At 36.5% G+C, this 25,250-nt stretch overlaps 2 protein-coding genes across 4 annotated transcripts; one reads left to right on the top strand and one right to left on the bottom strand.

Annotated features, from left to right (window-relative positions):
• Window positions 1-375: 375 nt before the first annotated feature.
• On the bottom strand, window positions 376-15,983 carry LOC117408900 (transforming acidic coiled-coil-containing protein 3-like). 3 transcript variants are annotated; one of them, XM_059004474.1, is made up of 17 exons: window positions 15,799-15,983; window positions 13,575-13,749; window positions 11,319-11,464; window positions 10,191-10,243; window positions 7,296-8,532; window positions 7,043-7,091; window positions 6,544-6,748; window positions 6,102-6,160; window positions 5,868-5,995; window positions 5,567-5,666; window positions 5,140-5,295; window positions 4,712-4,788; window positions 4,584-4,627; window positions 4,265-4,425; window positions 2,548-2,654; window positions 2,227-2,347; window positions 376-561 (listed from the first exon to the last, which is right to left on the bottom strand). In XM_059004474.1, exons 2-17 carry the CDS (start codon window positions 13,746-13,748, stop codon window positions 484-486), a joined length of 2,895 nt encoding a protein of 964 aa, XP_058860457.1. In that variant the 5' UTR covers window position 13,749; window positions 15,799-15,983; the 3' UTR covers window positions 376-483. The 3 variants fall into 3 exon arrangements, with proteins under 3 accessions (XP_058860457.1, XP_058860456.1, XP_033870210.3); XM_059004473.1 differs by having other exon boundaries at window positions 15,803-15,983; XM_034014319.3 differs by having other exon boundaries at window positions 10,206-10,243; window positions 15,803-15,983.
• A 1,153-nt stretch (window positions 15,984-17,136) lies between these two features.
• Window positions 17,137-24,972, top strand: LOC117408823 (histone RNA hairpin-binding protein-like). Its single transcript, XM_034014156.3, has 8 exons — window positions 17,137-17,314; window positions 18,237-18,365; window positions 18,839-18,943; window positions 19,385-19,447; window positions 20,183-20,314; window positions 21,145-21,294; window positions 21,578-21,695; window positions 23,260-24,972. The coding sequence occupies exons 1-8, from the start codon at window positions 17,268-17,270 to the stop codon at window positions 23,380-23,382; spliced, it is 867 nt and encodes a 288-aa protein (XP_033870047.1). The 5' UTR covers window positions 17,137-17,267; the 3' UTR covers window positions 23,383-24,972.
• Window positions 24,973-25,250: the final 278 nt, after the last annotated feature.

Raw genomic sequence — 25,250 nt, 5'->3', positions numbered from 1 at the left:
GGGACACAAAATACTAATGTAAGGGTGCCCAAATACTTTTGTCAAAGTATTAAACTAGTTTTTGCATCTTATTTTTAATTTTGTGCATCTTACGTAATAATTTGTTGTTTTATTATAAAAGCTGAATCTCTACTTTAATTTATTTCTTTCAATAGAACAATTAGAAATTATATATATATATATATATATATATATATATATATATATATTAGTGTAAAAATTAAGATTGCCAATAATGTGGATTATTGTAAAAAAAAAAAAAAAACACCATTAACCAATTTTTAGTACATATTCTAAAAATTTCACACATGACCTGGATGGCTTTCTTGAAACACTTGCAGGTTTATCCAGATTAATAAGATTCACACAGGATGGTCATTTTGCAATCAAACTTTTTTTTAATTAGCAGTGCTTTTATCTACATACAACAAACAAAAAGACAAACAAGAAAGAAAGTACGAGGAGATCAGAAAAGTTTACAGGTCATTGGCGAGCGCCACCTTTTTGCACGTTCATTATGAGTTCATCGCAGAGTTTTGTTAATTCTTCATTTTCTTTTGCCTGTTAGAAGAAAAATAAAAAAATAAAAAAAAGGAGGGAGATGAGTCCACTAAGATACTGAAATGTTATATTTTAGAGAAGAACTAAAAGTATGTAGCCAAGGATGAACTTTAGGAAACTTTACAGGCAACGCTTTAGTATACATTACAGGCATAAAAACATAAGTACAAAAAAATCATAGGAATTGTTACACAGCAATCAGTCTTAACCACTTCAACACCAGGACGTACGCACGTACGTCAATTGAAAACCCACTTACAGTACCATGCTGTACGTCACGTTTCCCATTCTATTCTATGATCGTTTTCTCAGTCTAGCGTTTCAGGTTTCATTCTCTAAAGCAGTGCTAGTACTGTGGAATGGGCAATGAAAGTTGGGGGAGGGTCAGGTGACATTTTTATCCAATTGCATGTCATGTAGCAATTCCAGTCTGTAGCTGTGGGCGTTTAGAAGGCTGAGATATATTGCAGGAAGCCATTCAGCTTTTACAAGTATATATATATATATATATATATATATATATATATATATATATATATATATATATATATATATATATATATATATATATATATATATATACACACACACATTTTAAAAAAAAAATTATTAGTTTTACTTGTTTAGTTATAGTTTATATAGTTTTTAGCGAAAGCTAAACATGGCAACGTACGTGGTCTTTCTATAATGAGCAACGGGAGTGAAGCTGGTTCGGAGGATTTCGATACCAGCGACAGTGATGCTGACTTATCACTTGCCGATTATGATGAAGAGGATGTGGAGCCAAGAACAATACAAAACTGTACAAACAGAAGAGCATGCAGCTACTTTACAGGTAAGCGAGTTGCAAACGGGAAGCTGTTTGTTTTGAAATGGCAGTGCTGTGACGAAATACAGGCAATGCGGCAGGCAGATCCATCACAATGCCTGCGCAAAGTAGCTGTGTACATGCATTTGTGACTATCCCTCCAACACAAGGGAAGCAGACACCGTAAAAGGTACAGGGTCTGCTACGAAAATGAAAACAAAAGAAAAAGACAAAAGAAAAAATGTGCAGTGGTTGCGAAGGCAATCCCGGGTTTTGTTGTATTGAACATTTCAATAAATGGCACAGAGCAAGGTCGATACTGGCACACATTTTGATGTTTGATTTTTATTTGATAATTACTGTTTACTGATTATTAGTTATTATTAGCAGCGTTTTTGTTATCATTGTTAAAAAAACAACGTTTTTATCTCTATATTAAATAAAAAAAAAAAAAAAAAACATTTTTATCTCTATATTGAATATGGGTATGTAGTACACAGCAGCATAAAGGGTTTATGAAACACACAGTTTAAGTCATTTATTTGTGTTTTATTTATCATATGTTAACATTTTATAGCAATTACATGTTTGAAAACATTATTTTCAAAATCTGTTACCTGGGAAGGGCTTTCATTTTTACATTTGGAGTTGAAGTGGTTAAGAATGGTACTTCAACAGCCACTTTGAGCCTTCTTAACCAGCAATTGTAATAAAGCCCTCTGTCCACCAATGATTGACAATTGATTTAAGGCAGCACAAAGCACCACAGTTCAATACGTTCTTTTACAACATTGTTTTTATTCCTATACTATTGTATTGTATAGTGCCACCTGGACTGTACGACACATTCCACTCACCTTTTGTTCAAGACTTCTGTCCAGCGACTGGATTTTCATCTGCTCCCGGCGTAAAGTTGCCTGCAGTGCTGCAGTTTCTGCCTTGTATTTTGTTCTAACCTGGGCAATTTCCTCATTAGCACTAAACAAAACAGAACATTCATTGAAAACACTGCATTCATAAAGAGAATTCATTGGTATGCTCCTGTCCTTGTCTAGTCTTAAATTGCAAACACATTCCATAAAGTTACATATTTAAAAATAAATAAATAAATAAAAATAAAAATAAATAAAAACACCACACACACACACCACTACACAAAACAACCATGCAGTACTTACAGGCCTATTTTCTCCTCAGCATGAGCCTTCAGTGTTTGGTACCTCTGTTCCTCTTTTTTAATTCTAGCCAGATAGTCTTGAGCACATCTCTTTAAAGTTTCTTCATTCTAAAAATCAAAACACCACAAGCATTTGCATTATACCTTCTTACTATTTCTTTTGCATTGTCAATAAAAACAGTTCTTTACAGCATGTTTGGTCATGCACAGTACCACAAAACAGTCAAATCAACTTAAATATACTACAAGTATTGGCAGTACAATAAAGTAGTAACCATTGCTTTAGTCTAAATGTTGCATTGTCTATACAACATTTTATTAAATCTCCATCCGGGTTTTGGGCAAGGACAGTAAAAAGAAGGCCAGGACAATCAATCCCATGGTTCATTGCCATGATCCAATGCGTGTATCACTACAGGCACCATTGGAGCCCACTCAGAGGTGGAGGGTAATACAAAGCATTGGACAGACAGCAGAAGAAACTGACTTCTACAATTACTAATTTTGTAAGAATTTAAGAACCAATCTATGATTACATGACAGTTGAAATTGATTTTGTAATTCTGTCATGTGTGTTTCTTTAACATTCACATAAATTTACCTCAATTCTGTTTGAACATACTATAAATCACAATTGTCTGATTCCTAGACAGATTTTTGAAGAATTAAAACTTAATTTTTATGCAATGTGTATTTCTTCTTTTTTTCTATCTAATTGTATATATCTCTTTTATACTTTGATGTCCTGATGGTGTGAATATACCAAAACGTCTCTTTAAATATGTAAAAAAAAGCTACCTGAACTTCCATCCATATGGAGTTGCCGATGTTTCTGTAGATATGCAATATTTTGGTGCGATACATACATTTCACTTGACCGCCTGTTATGTTCTTTGTTTTGAAATGTTTAAAAAAGCTTTTATAAAAATAAATAAATAATAATAATTTAAAAAAAAAACAAAAACAAAAAAAAAAACACACTGGTTGTCATGTGTTTGTTCATGCTCCCCCAAAGAGTCAATATTTCGATTTTGTTTTCATAATGAGCATAATGGCTGTGGGGAGCAATAAACTAATAAAATAAAAAAGTATTTTTTTTTTTATTACCACTTCTTGTCTGCATATTTCACTGTCAATTATTTTTTGAACACATTTAAATTAAACAAAACAAAAATGTGGAGGTGAGATTTGAACACATGGTGTCACAAGAACTTTTAATCTATATACAGTATTAACCCAGTACACTGTTTGTCAGTAGCAGTTGTATGCATTACAAAATTACCACAAAAAAAAAAAAAAAAAAAGAGATTTCCATTGACTATAGGGAGTCACAATAGGCTAACTCCAGCTTTTCTTCAAACTTGGCTGCTGGACAAGTTGCCATTGCAAAATACCTGCAAAATGTATTCCCCGCCGCTCTATTCCCATATACAATCTGAACAGCAGCAGCCTTTCTGGGCTCCAGGTACTAGCCCCTGTCTTGGCTCCGCCCATCTAGGACATTATTGTCCTATCCTTGGTTTTGGGGCTCCCTATCCAAGAACAGATGGCAGTTTCCCATTGGGACTCACAAGTCAATCTGCTTTCTACTCCTAGCTTGTGGAGGTGCTTAAAATGGGATACAAGTCAGTCATGTTGTAAAAAGGATAATAGAACCATGGGGCTGCAATAGTTTCCTACATCTTACGTATTAAATAAGAATCAAGTTAACTTCTTACCGTTTTATAACCTTCCATTGCTTCTTTCTGTTTATCAAACCTTTTAAAGAGGTCTGAAAAAGATGTCTCCATTGAACTCAAGTCAAGAAGGAGCTGCTGCTTCTCCTCACTGACTTTCTGGATTTCAGCTTTAGCTGCCACTTTCTGTTTCTGGCCATCATCTGAAATAGAATTTACCCATCGCATGTTGATCATTTCAAAGGAGTTTAACAATGTATAAAACCTGACCAATAAGACAATACCTTGCCCAAACTGCTATATTCAACTTAGGGGCAGCAAAAAAAACCAAAAAAACAAAAAACAAATACACACCACATACCTACAATTTGGGCTATTGTTGATTCAAACTCTGCCACAATTGTCCTAAGGGAGAAAAAAAAGTTAGTTAAGGAAAATGTAATAGCATGCATACAATTACATTAAAACTGTATTCTCCAAAATACCTACTCCATTATAGTGTAATCCGTCCGCAGTTTGTTATATTTGTCCTGCCACTCATCAATTACTTTCTCTTTTTCTTGAACCTAAACAGAACATTACACATTAAAATGCTGGATAAGGGTAGTTCATTATTCTGCACTTACAATTTGTATCTTGTAAACCAAGATTAAAGATATCACTATTCTGAGCCTTTGCCAATGACTACCACTGGGTGGCACTATTGTGTATTTGGCAGTCCCTATATTATCTATACAATACACAGGCAAAACTGTATTGGAAAAGGAACTGCCAATTGCAATACTGTTTTGTTTATTTCTTCATTTTAATATTGTTATTTCAATATAACTGTTCAAGATGTACTTATGGTCAGTATTCCATTACCTCAATGGTCAGGTTGCACAGACAAACTATTTTATTAACCATTTAATTTTTACCTGTCGTCTGACTTCCTCAATGGCAGCATCCATGTCTTTTTGACTGTATTTTAAGACTTCAATGATAGCATCTTCTGCCCTACTAGTGGGGAGGGGAAAGTCAGAGACTAGAGAATGTAAGGCAGTAGGCACACCAGGCACCAGAGGAGCAGTCATCTAAAAAATAAAAGATGTTGAAAGATTTAAATTTAAAGATTTGTATCCAAGAAAAAATGTAATCCAATTGTTTGTGTAAATACTGTTAAGGTCTTCAATACTGCATCAACAAATACAGTATATTCTATCAAATGAACAAGTGAACATAATAACCCTAAAATGAATACGGGCAGTATTAAGACAAGGTGATATACCACGCAATACCACTACTTCTATTTAAAAGTACACTTCCAGAGAAACGTACATTTCTACCTTCAAACTTAATACTTACAGCTACTGGGGACGTTTCGAGAATATTCAATTCCTCAGGCTTTTGCTCACTCTGCACTTTGTTTTCAACTCTAGCTGGCAAGTCCCATACTTCACCAAACCTAAAATTCAATACAGACAGGATCTTTATTTATTATTAAGTGTTCAGTTACTAAAGAAAGTCATAAGCAATGAATTGGTACAAAACTCACATCACCAGTTGCAGGTTTTTGGGCTATTTATGTCCACACAAACAAATTACGTAGCATAATGCTGAATGTGATCGCAGGCAGTCCATCTGAACCATACTACTTTATATGTACCTTGAGAGGACTGAACAAGGGAGCGGTATGCCATTGCACATTGCGGGCAGAGATTTCTTTGGGCTGTCTTTCAGCAATGGATCAAACTTCAAGTACAGGGATTGCTTTCTTAGTGCAGATTCCTTGAACTGAAAAAAAAAAAAAAAAAATCTAGATTTTCAATATCTGCTTTTTGAAATCTTGTGGGCACTCAGAGTTGCAATGGTACTGGTTTACAATTGGAGGCATACTTACCGTTGACGTTCCAAACTGTTCCAGGTAGTCAACTGGCTCATTAAAACCGGAAGCTAGAACTGAAGCAGACAGAGCAATTAACTTACTATACAAGGCTCTCCTTTAGCCTTGCAAAACCTGGAATGACAGCTATGCTTTATGCATCAGGCCTACCCAACGATGTGCAGGGTGGTGTCTATATGTCACTTCAATTGTTGCATATAAATCTGGAAAGTTGCTTATCGAATTGTATTGAAACTTGTCAATTCTTATAGTGGTGATATACATCCGGGTCAACTTTATCATACCAACGGCTTTAATTTTGAATTTACAGCTGTGACAGTAGAGGCATGTTACTGAATGCAATTACATAGTATTATGCCAAACATGTTAGATAATTAATAAAAGTTCATAAAAAAAAGGTACAGGACACTTGGGTGACAAAGAAACCAAAGTGGCATACATTCTGTTCCTGGCCTGAATGATTCATCTGTTGTAATGTCATGGTTCGACACAGTGCAGTTCATAAACGATTCTGCGGCACTTCTTTGCATGATCCACTCTGGTTGCGTCACTGGTATTTCCATGGTCAGATTCTCATTGCCTAATGCCAGCTTGTCCTCTTTAATGGCAGGAGGATTATTGCTTGGTGGTTCTGGCACCATGTCCTTCAAAAAACAAACAATTCATATGGCTTTAATAAAAAATATTTTACCACATCAGAGAAACCAAATTAGAATCATTGCAGAAGGAACAGCAACAGTTCTACAGCCCAACTTATCATTAAAAGCATTATAAAACAGCATTTAGACCTATTTATGTTGAAGATGGCTGGATGTGAAAGCTCTGCAAAAAACCTTTCAATTTTAAAGCTTAAATCATCCATCTTAATAAACAATCAAAGCCTGTACTTTGGTCGATACATTTATTAAAGTAAATTAAAAAAAAAAAAATCATTTTACCTCTGCTGCAGGTGCTGTGCTCTCGGTCAAGGTAGGTACTTTGGCTGACCTGTAAAAAGTGGACAATGTTGAAACAAAATGTAGGGTCTTTTGTTAACCAGTTCACCCACCTCATTTGCAACCAGCTTTGACCATGCACAAAATTTTAGCTGGTCCACCAGAAGCAGTACTGCTGAACCAATTCTATGAAAACTTTTGATCAGACATATTTAACAATATGGACAAATACCTCACTAACAAAAGACTTACTTACATTGGCACTGCAGAAGATTCATCTTTAACTGTTTTTTCATCAAGTTCAAGCTTTGGAAGCTCTGAAACTTCCTGAGGTGCAACCTCTGCCTTTTCTTCAGCTGGGGCACCTGGAGTGGCTTTAGCATCTAGTTTTGGAGAACTGTTTATTTTTATACCAGTCCCAAATGGGTTAAAATTGGGGTCATTAAACTTGTCAAAGTCAAAATTATAAGATGCCTTTGGAAGGGGAATGTCGTCATCAGCTGGTTTATCGCTAACTTCTTGAGATTTGGGAGGTTCTATTATTTCACTGGGTGCCTTCGGTTTCTTGGCAGACAGTTTGGCACCAGGTGGCCTCTTGCCAAAGTTTTTGGGAGGTTTCTTCTTGGCCTTGCTGTCATCATCAAAATTAAATTCCAGTTTCATAGGTTGCTCTTTCATTGGGGGAGAATTCTCTGCAGGAAGTTTGTTGGTTTCTTTTACAGGCTCATCTTTTACTGGTGGATAGGTTTCAGTAATGGGCCTATTGGCCTCTAGATGAACAGGTTCATCTTGCATTGGTGGGCATTCACCTGTGGGAGGCTTGTTGCATTCCAGTTTTTCAGGGACATCTTTCGCTAGTGAAGACCTTTCAATGGGTGTCTTGGAACCATCACCAATGGGCGAGTTCTGGAGTGTTGAACCACGGCACTTGAAAGGATTAATGGAATCAACATCAATATCAAGGTTGTAAGATCCTATGGCCGGTGGTGGAGAATTGTTCACGTTTGAAGATGATGAAAAAGGGTTAATCATATTCAGATTGTCCAAATCCAGATTGTAATGTGCCTTGGGAACTATCACCTCTGCATCTTCTCCAGATACATCATTAGACAAATCAGTGCCTGAAGTATCTTTGACAGAAACAGGGCTGTCAGTGTTGTCTGCAGTTTTTACCAATTGCTGTAGTTCTACTTCAGGAACTGAATTATCCAGCCTTGGGGTAACAGGGAGTGTATCTTCCAATGATAATTCACTCCGAGTTATATTTTCTGGCAAGGGCTTCTCTGGGCTTGTCACTTTTACAGGGGACTTATTTTGTTCTTGGCTCTTTGACACTTTAACTGGTGAATATCCTATGTTAGGAAGGGAATTCCCCAGCTGACTACCACTCTTAAAGGGGTTGATGGAATCAAGGTGGTCAAAGTCAATTGTGTACGCTCCTTTGCTTTGAACAGGTAGTTCATCATCTGGGTAAGGCACCTCCTCATTTGCATCTAAAAATAAAGAAATAATTAGTCACAGACAATAATTAAACCCACCAATCTAATCTGAAATAGCAAAAAGGGTCTGCCATGTTCAGATGTCCCAGTCACAATGCATAACAAATTTGCCATAATAGTCTAAAGTAGAATGAGCATCCAGTACACAAATGGTACGTTTCTAAATGAAACGACAACAGTACTGAAGCTGAAGTTGCCTGCCCAAAGGGTAGACGTTAGTTATGCAGGGATATGCAATTCACACCCAAACTCTAGATCAATGAAAAGGAACTCCAATTCTGAAGTGTCGATCCAGTAGAGGTTAAATAGTAGGGGTGCGCAATAACACTGATATACCGGTATATTGTGATATTCACCAGGCAATACAATAACCAGTATTTGAACAATAATACCGGTATTTTTGGTTAAACTGATTCAGAGAAACGTCTATTGGAAAATGTCAGCTATTATCTCGCTAGATAATCACTTCCCGAGAGAACATATAATGTGAGCTGTGCTAACACAAAAGAAAATATGGCAGAAGAACACAGATTTTGAGCTGAATAAATTCTGCAAAGCAAAGTCACATGTGTGGAATCTAAATTGGGCTTGTTTTGAAAGCATCTAGCGGGCAAATGTTGTCTCTGGTGGTTTGGTTATTTTTTGACTTTTTATCATGCATGTTTTTTTTCTCTATTATGAGGTCATCTCCAGCGCAGAACTTCAAATCACCACTATGCCCTGTATAGTAGATCACGTCCACATCCTCCCCACCACCCCCATCTTTTTTCTTTTTTATTTGTCACCAATTTAAGAACTGTATCAGTGCAATTTTAGTTGTTTTTACATTTATTTTTAAAAGACTATCTGCCAACAGTTCTGGACAATGTCATTTTACACTATATTCTGAATTTTTTATTTTTTTTTCCCCCTGGACCTACTGCATTTGATCTAAAAAAAAAAACAAACACACACAACAGCTGTTCTGGTACTGTAAGTTGATAGAAAGAAAACAAGCAAAGCAGATACATAAATAAATAGTTTAACATTACTACCAGTATTTATTTTTTTATTTGTAGCACTTATTTATGCTTTTGTAATATAAATCTTAAAAGCAAGGTCAGTCTTTTATTCCAAACCCAGAGTCTCTGCACTGAACAATTATGGCTAGTCATAGGATGCACTTTTGAAAAACATGTTTAATAAAAAATGAATAAAGATATTTATAATAAAATTTAAAATCAATTTTAAATAGCGTTCAAATCAGCACTGGTTTTTTTTTATTTTTCAAATTGGGAGCACATGCACGTTTCAGAGGACCCAACAAAAAAGAGTTACTGGGCATTTCATGAGAGTCTAAATTTGTCATATTACATTATAATACTTTAAATTCGATAAAAATGACAAAAAACAAAGTTTATATATGTAGATTTATTTTGGTAGGCAAAAATCTACATTAGCATCACTCGCCGTTGAATTCCAATATGTATTGCAATATTGTCTTCAGTATTGCAATACAGATCCTCAGTCCCAACCCCCCCACCCACCACACCAATGAGGAGGGGTTTAATTGACTCAGTTTAATAATTAGGTACATGGGTAACGAAGTGCCACTGCTCTAGACATTTATTAGCAAGTGTATTGAATTGACAAGCAAGATTTCTAAACATTACCTGCTTTATACTCACTCTCTTGATTCTTCTCCTTGTTTTCAATGTGCACAGTACTGCAAAAAAAAAAAAAAAAATTCAAACTCCCACAAGTTGGATTCAGTAAAAATATGGATGCTGCACAATTTACTATGAAAATTGCAGCTGAATGAGATTTCTGAACAGTTCATAAATTAAAAGCTACACAAAAACCTACATCCAGTAAGTTACACTAACTCTAGATATAAAATGCTTACCAGTACCTTTTTCCAGTGGACGTTAGATACTGTATGAACTGCAGACTGACTGCTACTGTTTTGGACAATGGCCCAAGTCTATAGAGCCACACTGACCGGAGATGCATGCAGCTAGCCTTTCAACAAGAACTGCTGTGCATTCTGCACACTGGATCTTTCTTTTTATATAAATTAGAAAGCACTGCTAAACTTAAACTACTCACTTATTACAAACCACACAGTATCCATTAAAAACAAAGCAAATAGGTTTGTGCAGCATTCACAACACAGACATTGCCATGTTCAAGCTCTGCACAAAGGGCCAACAGCAACCATTGTTCGTTTCTCCCTTTGTTTGTAACACGACTCTGAAGGCTGGGCATAGCAGCTTGTCCCAAGAATATATTAAAATGCTAATCCATCGAAACCAATGTTGAGAATATTGACAAGAAGCCATTTGGGCACATATAAATAAATCTCTTCGTTCGGTTTAAGAGATCTGTAACAAATTTAAAAAAAAAGCATTTGATGTTTCTGCACACTACCAAATCTTATTTTCACAGTAATAGAAAAGTTCCTTAATTGACGGACTACCATTTGATCAGCAAAACATATCCCATGCCACTTCAGCAACACTTTACAAACAATTAACAAAAAACCCCAAAAGCCACACAACTATGCAGAACTGCCACTTCACAAAAACAACTATTATTCTAGTAACTATATATTTTCCCATAGGTATTCAAAGAGCAAAAGTCACATTTTATCTTAACATTGTACCAATTTTTTAATTGCATATAACCAAAAATAAAAAGCTGGGCTAGCAGCAGAAAATCTTAGTGTCCTCTTAAATTGCTCTTGCAATGTGCAATTGGTAAAGCAGCTTTGAGTACCAAAAAATAGTGCATGAACTTACTCAGCAGTCTTAGCTTGGTTTGTTTCCAAAGATAACTTTTCTAAAGCCTTTGTGCAATCATCCAATGTGAAGCTGTTCTCCAGCTTGCTAGCTTGAGACACAATCTTGTGTGTGACAGGATCCCGCACTGGTGTCTGAAAGCATACCTAAAGATAAAAGGAGAAACATGGTACACTTTTTATTACCATGCCATTATAATGACTGAACGCAGGCAGAGACAGCATAGCAGCAGGGGCAGGGGTGTGTGTGCCTTTGTTTTACAGCAAGACCCCCAAAGTAATAACATGGTTTAATTGTGCCTTTTTGTAGCCGAACAAGCAAACGAAAACACTTCAAATAAAACACATGGAATCGGCGTTGTAAAGTGAAGTGGAAAAAACTCACTGTTTTGCTTCTCGTTTATTACATTCCACAGAACAAAGTCGCAACAAATTAATTTTTTGAAACGGTCGCACAAATTCTGGTGAGACAGTAAGTGCAAGGTATGTCACTTGTAGCGAATATGAACATCTGATGTTTGTATCAGAATATTCATTCGAATATTTGTGCCAGCACACATACAGTGTGTGATTATATATATATATATATATATATATATATATATAGATATATAGATATATATATATATATATATATATATATATATATATATATATATATATATAAATTTCTTAGCAGACGCCCTTATCCAGGGCAACTTACAATTGTTACAAGATATCACATTATTTTTTACACATAATTACATTATTTTTACATACAATTACCCATTTATCCAGTTGGGTTTTTACTGCAATCTAGGTAAAGTACCTTGCTCAAGGGTACAGCAGCAGTGTCCCCCACCTGGGATTGAACCCACGACCCTCCGGTCAAGAGTCCAGAGCCCTAACCACTACTCCACACTGCTCTGTGTGTGTGTTTTTTATATATATATATATATATATTATATATACACACACACACACACACACAGAGTAATCTGTCGCGTATCCGACTGCGATGGAACCAGAGTAAGGGCGTATATATGTAAAAAGGCGGATAAATGAATCCTGTTTTAAATACCATTATACACAGCTGTAACAATGACTATTATATTATTGTTTTGAGAATCAGCTTTTATTAGGGATCTTCCCTAAATTAGAAAGATACAGGGTATAATGCTTGTGACAGAGTAGCTGTCTGGGTGCGTAAATTCACTGCCGAGTGACAGGCAGGAGATCAAGACGGAGGTTGAAGTTGATACGCCCCGCAGGCGAACAAGATTTATTTACATATTGTAGCGCGGAGCTGTGGGGTTTCCATGATATAATGAGACAGATAACAGTTGAGGGTCAAAGCAACAGGAAACCGCTGTATTTTTTTTTTTTTAAGTTTTTAGTTAACAATGGCTCTCATTCCTCTCCTCTCACTCGCAAACTCAACCTCTTCAATTCTCCCGCCACCACATCCCAATCTCTCTTTCAAACTCATCTCCACACAAACACACACACACACAACCAACCAAGTCCCTCCCCCTTCCTCACTCATTGGCCAAACACTCCCCATCTCTGACTGGTCGTGTCAGACCTGCTCCCACCCCACTCAGTGACGCACTCACACTCTGGCAGTCTCTCAGCTCTGTCACACAAGCACCAAAACACTAACAGATCTGAACAAGAATAACACAGTTTACAAACACACATTTGCAGAGTACTCCCATTCCCTTCCCCAGTCCATTCCCACATCGTCTTGCAAATCAGTTGTCCCCACGCTACAATATCAACACACTGAACAGCTCACATGACACTACCAGCAAAGGCTGCGCACGGAGCACGTACAACACAGTGTACAAAAACTTTGGTAGGATCTACAATCTCTTAACTAATCTTCTCTGATTAATAATAAACTAACGTTGCTGAAGAGATTGATCATGGCGGATAAACGGGTAGGGTGGATCTGCGACGGGAGGATATGTGACGGATTAATCTGTGTGTGTGTCTGTACATAATAAAGAAATCAGCTACAGTACTGTAGAACTAAACCTATGACATGCTGAAATACTTTAACTTGATTGGTGGAGGTAGTGTGCAAGGCTGTTAGTTTTATACTGCAATTAAAAACATTAGGATCAAGTGGAGTTGTACTTATAGATCCTAGCAAACAACACACATCAATCATGTTGAATAATACTGTAATCCCTTCACAAAAAAAAAAAAACAACATTTAACTAAATACCAATTTGCATTCATCACAGAATTTTTGCAATGGCAAAACTAATACCTTCACACCCTTGATCAAGCTTTTCAGAGGCACGTTCTCTTTTTGGGACAGGCGCAGGATAGAAGGTCTCCCTGTGGGTTGTGACAGGCAAAGGAAATCACACGTCTCTGAACTGGCATGGTTACTCGAAGGATCAACTCCCAAGTTCTCATCGTTCACTGCAATCAGGCTCATTCTAGAAAGGAAAGTTTGTGAATGCACAATACATTTCTTTTTTTTTATTTTTTATAAAGAAACAGATTGATTTGAAAAGACTCACTTTTGAACAACTCATTAAAATAATAAATAGCTTTTACAATAGATGTATATGGACAGTTTATTTCTAAAACCAGGAAAGTTACTCAGACTTATACCTCTATTTGTTTATATGTATACTTGTTTTAAGTAACTGTGACAAAAAGACAAATACAGGGTTGTTATGACTTTCTAATGCTGTTGTAAAAACAACTGCCCTGGTTTGAATTACAGCAGCATGCAGCTAAACTGCTGTGAGGAAACATTTTAGAATTAGTGAGATCAGGTGGGCAAGTTGTAAGGTGAATGCAGCCATGCACAATTTAATATGCATCCCTTATTGTAGCAACCCAGAAACATATGAGCCAAGTCCCAGCAGTTATATGAAAATTCAGCACTTTACAGATCTTAGTCAAAATGGCTAAAGTCCTTTATAAAAAAAAAAAAAAAGAAAAAGTGAATAAATGTTAAGGGGCAGTTCCCAAGCTCTAGGTACCAGTCGGATTCTAACTTGATTCCAATCGCGGTTAAATAAAATAATTTGCCCCAATTCATTCTACTACTTTAGAAAAGTGGCTTTTTAATTTCCCGGCATCTCATTGGCTAGTACCCTTGGCAGGGGAGGTACATTAACTCAATAGATGACCAGGAAATAAAGAACCAGCTTAAATGCCTTTTCACCTGGACATATCCTTGAGCCACCTAAATTAAACCACAATTTTTTTTGCCCATTTTCTAAGTGCAATAAGACCCTCCAGGGTGGGCGGTATTGGTAAATACCAGACCTTCCAGGGGCTGTAAGGACCTCTGCCTGCGACGTCTGGCCTCATTACACCCTTGGGCGGTGCAGTATTGCCCAATACTACCCAACCTGTCGGGTCTTATTGCTTACCTAGCCTACTGTGCACATTGCCTGTCCAGTTTGGTTTCATTTGCCCCAAGTAGTTTTAAATCACACCCCACTGTTACATGAAGTGTTCTAAAATACATTTACAGATCTGTAACTAATACAAAAAACGAAACAAACAATTTTCCTAAGTAAACCACATGAGCAGTACATTAAGTGAAAACATAAATATCAGAGAGAAAACATGAAGGGAGTGAGGAATACAAGTCAGTAAAGGGGAAGATGCTAACAAAATGTGAATCAATCTTTGGGGCTTGTTATGACCCTTGAAGTGAAATTACAAATCTGACAATACAATACTTGTGTCGGTGGAGGGGTTAATTCCTTTAATTAACTGCGTTCCAATCACATTACTGCCAGACGAGTGATCACCTTATGTCAAAATCCTGTTAATTCACCAATACCGAAAAATGTCTCTCTGGTATGATTTACCGAACAGAAAATAATTTGCGTATTTATTTTCTGCGCTAACACAGCTCAGACGAAACCCGTGACTTTTAGCCTTAGACAGAACCATATTAAATACAATATTTACCACTCCCAGCTGTAGGTACAGGCCGATATGGCTGTTGGCGGTAACAATGTTTAAAATATTATTGCATAAACAACTGGATGGCAGAGTTTATCTTGAACGCTGCTCCGTGGCGTCATTTGCCTGCTCAGATTGGGATCTCATAGCACATAACATAACATCACGAAACAGATTATACTGTCGTAGAAAACCTCAATCAAATCACACATTAACGATTCAGATGGACCCATATTGGCATTAATATAAATTCAATGCACTGCCATTAATGTAAAAGTATTGCCGAAGCCGTGAGAATAAAGTGGCAGTCAGTGTCAACTGTTGACAAAGTTAAAAATTATTTCAATCTTTTGAAATGGCCCTCTTCTCCAGAATAGCAATTTTGTACGAGGCTAATAAAATTATTTAAAAAATGAATGACATACTTTACAAAACAGATGCAAGTTATTACAAACGTGTTAAGAGTCCATCAACCATCTTCACAGTACGTTATGATGACGGTGTTACAAACAGACTGTGTAGTTACAAATCCAACAAATGAATATCGTACCTACCTACCTTAACTTTCTTGTACAATTGTCTCAAATTTTTTAAAAAACAGCTTCCTTAACGCTGAAATAGCTACAGTACAGCGTATATTTTCCTCAATCAAGCTATGTGAAAACTCGCTTATGGTTTCTGTTCATCGAAACTGTCCTGGTCCAGTACATTTTAAATTTAAACTCGGCAATACCACCAATCATAAAGCGCGAACAGGATTCACAAGGCAGTCTATGATACAAATTTGGCCAATCACAAAATAGGTGAGCTACTACGTCATGACAATACGTCATTGATTGACTTACAAATACACCAATCATGGACTCACAGCTGCGGCACAGGCGCATTGCACCTTGTTTTAGAAGAAGTTGTCTAGGTGCTGGTCCCGTTTGGCAGGGCTGGTGTTTTGAAACTGTTCTGTATCGTTACGGGTTATATGTTTTAAAAAACACATTAGCCGGAGATATTTCGCAAGCTGCAATTTGTTACTTAAATTGTATTTTGTAAAACCAAAGATCCTTAAAAATAAAATACTTGCAGACCGTGGTTTTCCACTCATTAATTACTTCGCTTCACGAATATTAATACACAGAAACGTGTATGAGTTTAATAGTATAAACAGTATATCTACTTTTGACGCCTGTAATTTATATTATCGTCAGGGATCATTGAACACTTGAATGCTAGGCTCATACTTTGGTGAAACAAAAATCTACGGCAAATCTATTACTGAGTCGACACTTTGGTTTTAATCCAAAACTACATTATTCCAGAATCTACATTAATACATAATCTAAAAGATAACTGCAAAAAAGTTCTATATTAGAGACTTGTTAAACGAAACAATACATTTTATACACACTCAATATGTTTAATTCCTAAATACAATAATGCTCATGTAACATGGCACATTTTTTTAAATGCATTTTACTCCGCATTTTTAATTCTTAACAACCAAGCGCGCAAACTTGTCGCAACAGAACAAACAGAAACCGAAAGTTTTTATTTCCATTGATCTGGGACTTGTAGTCTTTTTTTGTCGTGGACTGAAATTGTATGACTGTGAACGACAAAATAAAAAAACTACAACCTCCATCATTCAAAGAAGGGTAAGGACAGTCATTGACCAACCACACATTGGAAGATCTGGCCGTTATATCAACTAGACACGGGTAAGTATATTTTATAAAATTAAATAATTTAAAACATTTTCTCCTAATTAAATATAATTAACAGTTTTTACTGGGTACTCTATTTGCTGTGGCGTGTGCAATATATATTTCCCAATGGATTCTACCTATTAAATAAAATAATAACTCCCCCTTTACCAAACAGTGCTATGGTACTGTCCACGCACCCGCTGTCTCCTTGGCGCGTTGTATTAAAATGATTTGTCTTGAGTTGGAGGGATTTTTTTTTTGTTCATTGTCTTTAACTGATCTGTGTGGGTGCTTCGGTTTTAGTCTGCTCTCTGTTGATCGATATGTCTTTCAGGCACAATTCAAGCCCGTCCGAACAAGATGATGTCAGGTAATTATAACACAAAGCACGTTTAGCGGATTATATATTTACATTTTACACTGCGGTGCGGTGACTGAAAAAAAAATATGTAAAGAAATATTTCGGTAACCAGTTGTTGTATGCGCTGCAGGAAATGTTGTGATTTTTAATACATCCTTAAAAACAATGACTAAAGAATTTGTAAACTTGTTTATTTTGCTTTGTTAAAAACAGGGCTGCCCTCGGTTTTTCCAAAAACAGCTTGAGCCCATTCATGGAATTACGAAACTCATTGTGGCAAATTGCTGAAAATGAGTGTTATAAAATAGGTTTTGGTTTATTCATTTTAACGCTTCAGAATGCTCTGGGGGTTTCAAGTTTTCAGTATATCCTGAACGAAAAATGGTACTGATTGTATTGTATAGACCCCAAAATAGTATAACTGGTGTCTGATTTTTGGCTGTTTGTGTTAGTTTGCAGAATTAACAAATGAGGATTGGTTGTGATATTTGTGTCGGTGTACGTGACTGACTACTAACCGGAGGGAGGGGGGAATCAAATACGTTAAATACTCAGTTTCTCCTTTTAAAATAAAGGCAAAGGCTAGTAAGACTAGTAGTACAGTACCCAGAGCAGTGGTGTTTACCACATATTACAAAATGGCCACTGGCGCGAAGTCAAACGGGTTATTGGGGTGCATTCATTTCGTTAACAACATCGGAACCTGGGACCCGAACATTATAATTTGCACGTAATCGAATGACACTTTTTATTTGTTAGGTACTGTTGGGAACACCGACGTATATGTTAATGAAATTATGAGGGAAATACATGTTCAAATAATACGTGTTCGAGGTTTATACATACAGTATGCTAGGGAACACGCATCTGGTAATACTACATGACTTTTTAAATAATTTATGGGTGAACTTAACAATACATTGTATGACAGGAGTCGGCAGGGCAGGAAGCGCGGAGCAGACGGGAAGCTGAGACAACACGGAGATACCGAGTCCACTGTGTTTGGTGATGAAGAGCTCCAGAAGCACAGTCGCAGATACTCGGACAACAGACCATCTAGGTAAGAGAACCTGAGATGGGATGTGCTGAATGACCCAGTGTTGGCACTACAAATATTGGTATAGTAGTGTACACGCTTTTTTTCCCCTAGAACTTTAGTGTTGTACAGTATTTTTTATTTTAGATCAATATGAATCCGAAGCCTATACAATCAGTACGTTTAAAGCAACAGCCGGTGTTTTTTTTCCCCGAACATTGAGCAATTTAATTGGTTGTTGTTCTCAATATCAAAACGGCTGGCAAAGCTTATTAATAAAGTACAATATACATCTTTATTTTAATGTGCCAGAGTTCCCTGTTCTAGTGATAGTTAGCTTTGTTTAATGAAATATATCTATGTATCAGTTACTAATGGACATGTATCTATTACTTAAATGTCAATTCAAAAGTGACTTGCGTGATGGTCAACATGCAAGTTACACCATATGGATAGGCATTTATCAATGTATTTTATTGCTGTCTTTTCTTCTCTAGTTTTACAACCCCTGAGGGAGATGGACCCACTAGCAGGTGTACAGACTGGGGCAGTGCCGTGGAACAAGAAGAATTACGAACAAACGTCAGGAGAGATATGCAGAGGTTAGTCATGCAAATCCCACACTATTTATCCAGGAGTCAGGTGCAACTAAAGCCTTGTGCACAAGGGTGTTCTGGCAAAGCACAAATTAAAGTTAAAAGGTGGGAACAGGTTCATGTTAATTGGCTGACCAAGCTAAACCTTTACATACACACACATTAACAAGCCGCTTTGTAGATTACACAGGACTGACCCCTTTATTCTACCTTTTACTGTTTTTGTACAGGTGAAATGTTTTTGGTCAGATTACCCCTCCCTCTTCTCGCTTTGTTGCAAGTTTTAACTTTTGTGAAAAACAAGTGCTATACCTTGGCAGGTAGTACTGCAATAACTACATAGTTTATACAATAACTACAGTAGTTTATTTTTTATTAAACAAACTGGTTATCTGATTTTCCTGGAATGTGTTGATTTATTACTTTTACTTACCTTCATGCTTGCAGGTACAGGAGAAGAATCTTGGTTAATGACTTTAACGAAAGAGAATGGACAACCTCCTCGGGAAGGTATAAAATAGAAAACATTAACATGATAATGGCATTCATTCAATACCGACTGAAACTGGCAGGAGCTCAGGCAATGTAAACGCTCTCCCCATCCACTCGCTGTTTGTGATCATGAGATATTACTTGTCTGCTGTGTCATCCTGTCGTGGGGATGGGAGGATGTACTTTTTTACTGCATTATCAGGTGGCATTAATCACTAGCATGGGAAAGGTGGGGGCTTGGAGAATCTCATCGCTTGTCTTTAAATCCCAGTGTTGGAGATTTACTTTGGTTGCTGCATTTTTTTTCGCCTTTTCTTTCTGTTTTGACAATTTCCCAAGTTTTCTTTTCATTTCCTGATTGTGGAATATTGTAATTTATAAAATGCATAACAGAATACAGCACAGTAACTGTTAACTGTGGATATTTGAAGTCTGTTGTGCTAGAATGCTAGCATTAGTCATTAGTGTTGTGTACACTGGTGGAGACAAGCACCATAGCTGTTCTTTACTGTGCAAAATATAAGCACCAGCATAAAGTTAAACAATTTTGGCCATGGACATCGATGTTTAGGGTGTCTGATCGTTATTTTCGCTGTTATCTGAAGATATATTGACGACCTGCATGCCCTAAAGAAATAAATCCAAATACTGCAATTGTTAAATTGGTTTAGTTTGTTTGGCTTGAATTAATACACACAGTTTAAATATGATTAATTTTGAATTTGCTTACTTTTAATGTGTTACTTTTCTTAGCTCTGATTCTAGAGATTCACCTGTACCTACTGAACTGGAAACGGATGAAGGAGTCCTTATGAGAAGACAGAAGCAGATAAACTATGGGAAAAATACTATTGCTTATGATCGCTACATCAAGGATGTTCCAAAGTAAGTACATGTAAACTATAGTAAATCTTGCTGTACACTTTTTTTTTTAAACAAAAGCATGAAGCATGTTTACATATTATGTACTGAAGGTGTTTACAAGGCGAGACTGTCAAAGCTTTTAAAAACTTCAATTTTAACCCTTTGCAGTCCATTTATTACGTGCGTGTCAGGCGCATTAGGTCCAATTTATTTTCACACGCACAGTTAATTTTAGACACACTGTTTAAAAGTATTTTTTTTTCCATAGTCAAACAGGTTTAAAAGGCCCTGCATATCAACAAAGCACTCACTAGGCATCTCCAGCCCTGCCCCACCCTTTCGTTCACTATAGCTTTCACATATGCTAAGAAATAAATAATAATAATAATAATAGTCGTACATACCGATCAGTCATCTCCTGATCACTCGTTTTATCGCCAAACGCCTCAATAATGCAATCCAAGTCATTATTTTATTACTATAACATCTCAAAAAAGCTCTGCAAATGTCTGATATTCTCTGAGCGCTGATGCAGTTACAGCCAGCTTGTTTCCTTATGGCCGCCGTTATCTGATGCCAGGGGCAAGTATGACTAATCATGAGATACGCCCTTTTTTTTTTCCGGCTTGTCTCGGCTCCTCTCGCTCCCACTCGGCCATTGAATGGTTTTCTCGGCCATTTCCGGAGAAAAAACGACTAGAAACCCGTTTTTTTGCGTCTTTTTGATGGTGTCGGACAGGGTCCGACATTGGACCGGATAGGAATAATTGCAGTGTCGGACCAGGTCCGACATAGGACCGCAAAGGGTTAAACAAGTAAAACCTATTTTTGTTTTTCTTCTCTCTCTATAGACCTCTTCGTCAGGCAGACGTTCATCCTAGGACACCCAATAAATTTAAAAAATACAGCAGGAGGTCTTGGGACCAGCAGATACGAATCTGGAGGGTTGCTCTACATGCTTGGGATCCACCAGCAGAGGAAGGCAGTGACTTGCAAGCAATGTAGGTTTACATACATAATCAGTCTGGGAGAGATTATGTATGTAATAAGGTTTTGGTTCTTAGTACACATATAATTCCACTTACTAGAACACATGCCTGAAATCAGATTTAAAATGTAGCTCTGCCGTTTTTTGTAAAAAGATTTAGAATTAAATCTTTGGGGGCTTGTCGGTCACACAGCCATCCACATTCTAAGAATACCCACATACTCTTGAGTGTTCATAGAGTATCATCTATGTTGTCCATGCACCATCAATAATAAGTTATTTTTAAATTCTATTAGTCAAGAGATTGATCTGGAGGACATCATGGAAGTTGAGTCTGGGGCCAGCAGTTCAACAGAATCGGGGACAAGTTCCCAGTCTTTGAATGTGGGCAAAACTCCTGCAACAACACCAGAGGTAAGTTAATTACAGGAAAATAGTTTTCAGACCACGTTGTATTAATCCCCCTGCTCTAATGTGGCTATAAAGTGAGGTGTATTCTCACAAACTTATTTCAATCAGTCAGTCTTTATTTTGTATGTAGCGCCTTTCACGATAGATATAGCTTTACAGGTATAAAAACATTAATAAATATTACTAAAAGTAATAATAAGCAGTAAAATGAACAGAATAAAACAAGATGAAAGGTAAGAAAACATTAAGATATATAAAATAGATTATAAAAATGTGTTTTTAATCTAGTTTTAAAAGCAGCAATAGTGGGAGCTTTCCTTACAGGGCTAGGCAGGTCATTCCATAATTGAGGGACTTTATAACGGAGTGCTCTGCCACCTGCAAGTTACCAGGTATCCTGTGATCGAAGTGAGCGTCTAGGAACATATGAGGTTAAATGATAATTTTAAGTAAGATAGGGCAAGGCCATTTTAAAACCTTATAGGTTAAAAGCAGCCCTTAAAATCTATCCTAAACTGGACAGGAACCCAGTGCAAAGATACGAGCACAGGGGTAATGTGTTTTTGTCTCCTAGGCCCAGTTAAAACTAGCAGCAGCATTTTGTACAAGTTGCAGATGAGAAATAACATGACTACGAGTACCAGCAAATAGAGCATTACAGTAATCAATCCTTGAAGATACAAAAGCATGCATCAGTTTCTCAGCATCTGATTGGGAAAGAATGCTTTTCAAAGTGGCGATATTTCTCAGATGAAAGATGTTGGTAACGTTTTTAATGTGTGGTTCAAAAGAAAGATCTGGGTCTTAAGTTTCTCATTTCCACTCTAAATTCAGGAGAGAAGCCGTCAAGGACAAAATCAGACATGTATATTTTGTTGTTTCCGAGATCCTAGAATCATCACCTCCTGTTTTATTTCAGTTTAACATTAAAATATTTTTAAACATCCAATTTTTCATGTCAGCAAGACAAGTATTCAAAATATTTGCAGCAGAGGTGTCAGCCTGTTTGACAGAGAGATATAATTTGGTATCGTCAGCATAACAATGGAAATTAACTCCAAATCTACGAATAATATTCAAGACATGCGCAAAATTATTTAACAGAATGGTGAAACAACTCTCCAGAATGTAAAACACCAAATTGCTTTTGACAATCTAAGGCGATATTTGATTGAATAATTTACCACTGTTGATGAAAATTCCAGTATTTTAAGTAACAGCCATGATGACTTTATTTAACACTGCACAACATTATACTTTTTCCAGAAATTGTATACAGCTTGTTATATTTTAGAAACTGCTCATCATTAATGCATCATTTTTATATAATGGCAGCTGCAGAAACACTAATGGTACGTTGCAAAAACTGCGTTGATTTTCTTCTTCCTTTGACTAAGCTATTTCTCCAGTGGAAAATGTGCACCACATTTTACCACAGAGGTTACTGAATGCAAAAAAACAGACATGGGTGTGCAGTGGAGCATGGCTGTGTATAGCTGGACATGTGTTTTTCTTTTTTTTTTTCTTCCTATTATTGACGGTCTTTTGTGTCCTCGTTGATTTTTAGGATTCTTGTAGTGGCACTCCAAACAAGATGATGAGGCGCATGGATGCTCAAATGGAAGCAGGGTTTGACTTGGAGTCGTGCTTGGCTGAAGCGCTTGACAGCAGCTGGCTTGCTGCTTCATAATGTGCCGATCCAGGAGAGATTTTATTGGGAAAGATCCATTGTAGCTTAACTTCTTAAAGACCTTTGGCAATGGGGGTTGGATTGGGGATGGGGTTAAAATTACAGTACAAATTTAATTTCATTTATTTCTAGAATAAATGCCTAAGTCAAAGACATCAGGATTTTATTTTTTAAAACTTAAATTATAAAGACTGGAAATTTAAAGTCTGCAGTGTGAGTCTTCGGGCTGTATTTTAATACCAGCAGGGCTGATGAAAGCCAGTTAAGCCAACACTCAAACTTGTGCTTTATTTAATAGTGTTGGCCATTTATGTTGAAAATTATTTTTGTAATACATTCTTTTGATATGATGTTTTTTGTCTGACTTTAACAGCATTATTAAAAAATGCAGTCCTTTGTTTTCCAAAGTTCTACAGAATCTAATGTTGTATAAAGTTATAAATTATGCATATTTTGATAGACGGAGCAGCTGGTTTCACTAGTCTTGTACTAACTTGCTAGGTAGTCCATGACAAGTGCTAATCTGGGTTGTGAAACCAGCTGAAAGTGTGAGGGAACAAGTCAAGATCTGTGATCTTAACAGATGACACTTCAAATGCTTTCCTCTTGCCATTTCAAAAAAACAAAGATATATGTTTTTCAGATTGTAGATCTATGTGGATTGAGTTCTGGAAATCTGTGAACTCAAATTAATCTTAAATGCAGCAAGTGTTCCATACAGTCATTGGGAGGGAGGAGGGGACATTTTTGCATAATCTTCCTTGGTTATTTGGTTTGGTTATTGTTTTGATGCTGTTATCTGTGTATAGTATATACTTTTATACATGTATGTTTAGAGTTGTAAACACGTCAAACATAATTTGTGGAACTTTGTTTGTTCGGACCCTAACAAAAAAAAAAATTGTTCGAACCCTAACAAAAAAAAAAAAGTAATGTGCACTGATTCAATTTCTGTATTAATACGTTTTTTATTATTTTTTTCTCATGGCCTTTTTATTTTTAGAAATGACGATTGATTGCTGCCTGTATATGGCCCAGCTTGTCAAAATAATGTCCTGTTTCTACAGTATGAATGTTTTCGCCCCCAGTGTTTCTCCCTTCCATATTATACAAGCAGTACACATTAACAGACAGACATTCAGAATGTGTGTTAATATGTACTGTTCCAGTTTATCAAAACAAAAAACAAAGACATGACGAAGACAAGTATTTTGTGGTGGGAGGCAGAATAAAACGCTGGTCTGTTTACACTGCTGGCAGCACCTTATTGCTGTCTTGGCTGATTTATTACTTGTTTTTTTTTTTTTAATCATTATTAGATGATTAGTATCTGATTACTTGGAAGTTTTTAGCAACTCTTATTTTTTTGTGTTTGTTTTTTTGGAAAAATGTCTTGTGTACATGTATATAATGTGTTTTTGTTCAACAAGCACAGCTCTTTTATTGTAAATGTTTGAATGAGTGTAGAGTGCTCTAATATTTTGAACAAGTGAGTAACTGCATATCATTTCGGAATATTCCTGTGTTTCATGTTTTTTGTTTATTTTGCTGACAAATAGCTGTAACAATACAATAAATAAGTATATCAAATTTATCTGCTGTAATCAAATGCAATCCACGTAAAATGTGGCATTAAATGTAGACCGCTTTATTATCCCCAAAGGGAATATGGTGTAGGTAAATGTTTGTACAGTTGTGATCCTGTCGATGCTTGATATGGACATACAGTAGGACTAACAGTCCATGGTCTCTAATTGGCTAAGGCTTCAGAATTGTTTGCATGGACACTTGGGCAAGAAATTATTCTATATACTGTGAATTAGGGCTGACATTTAAGCCTCCAAATAGCAATTGATTAATTGGGCACA

This window comes from Acipenser ruthenus, chromosome 2 (genome assembly GCF_902713425.1).
Source record: "Acipenser ruthenus chromosome 2, fAciRut3.2 maternal haplotype, whole genome shotgun sequence".
Taxonomy (NCBI): Eukaryota; Metazoa; Chordata; class Actinopteri; order Acipenseriformes; family Acipenseridae; genus Acipenser; species Acipenser ruthenus.
This window is presented reverse-complemented; position numbering and strand designations above follow the sequence as displayed.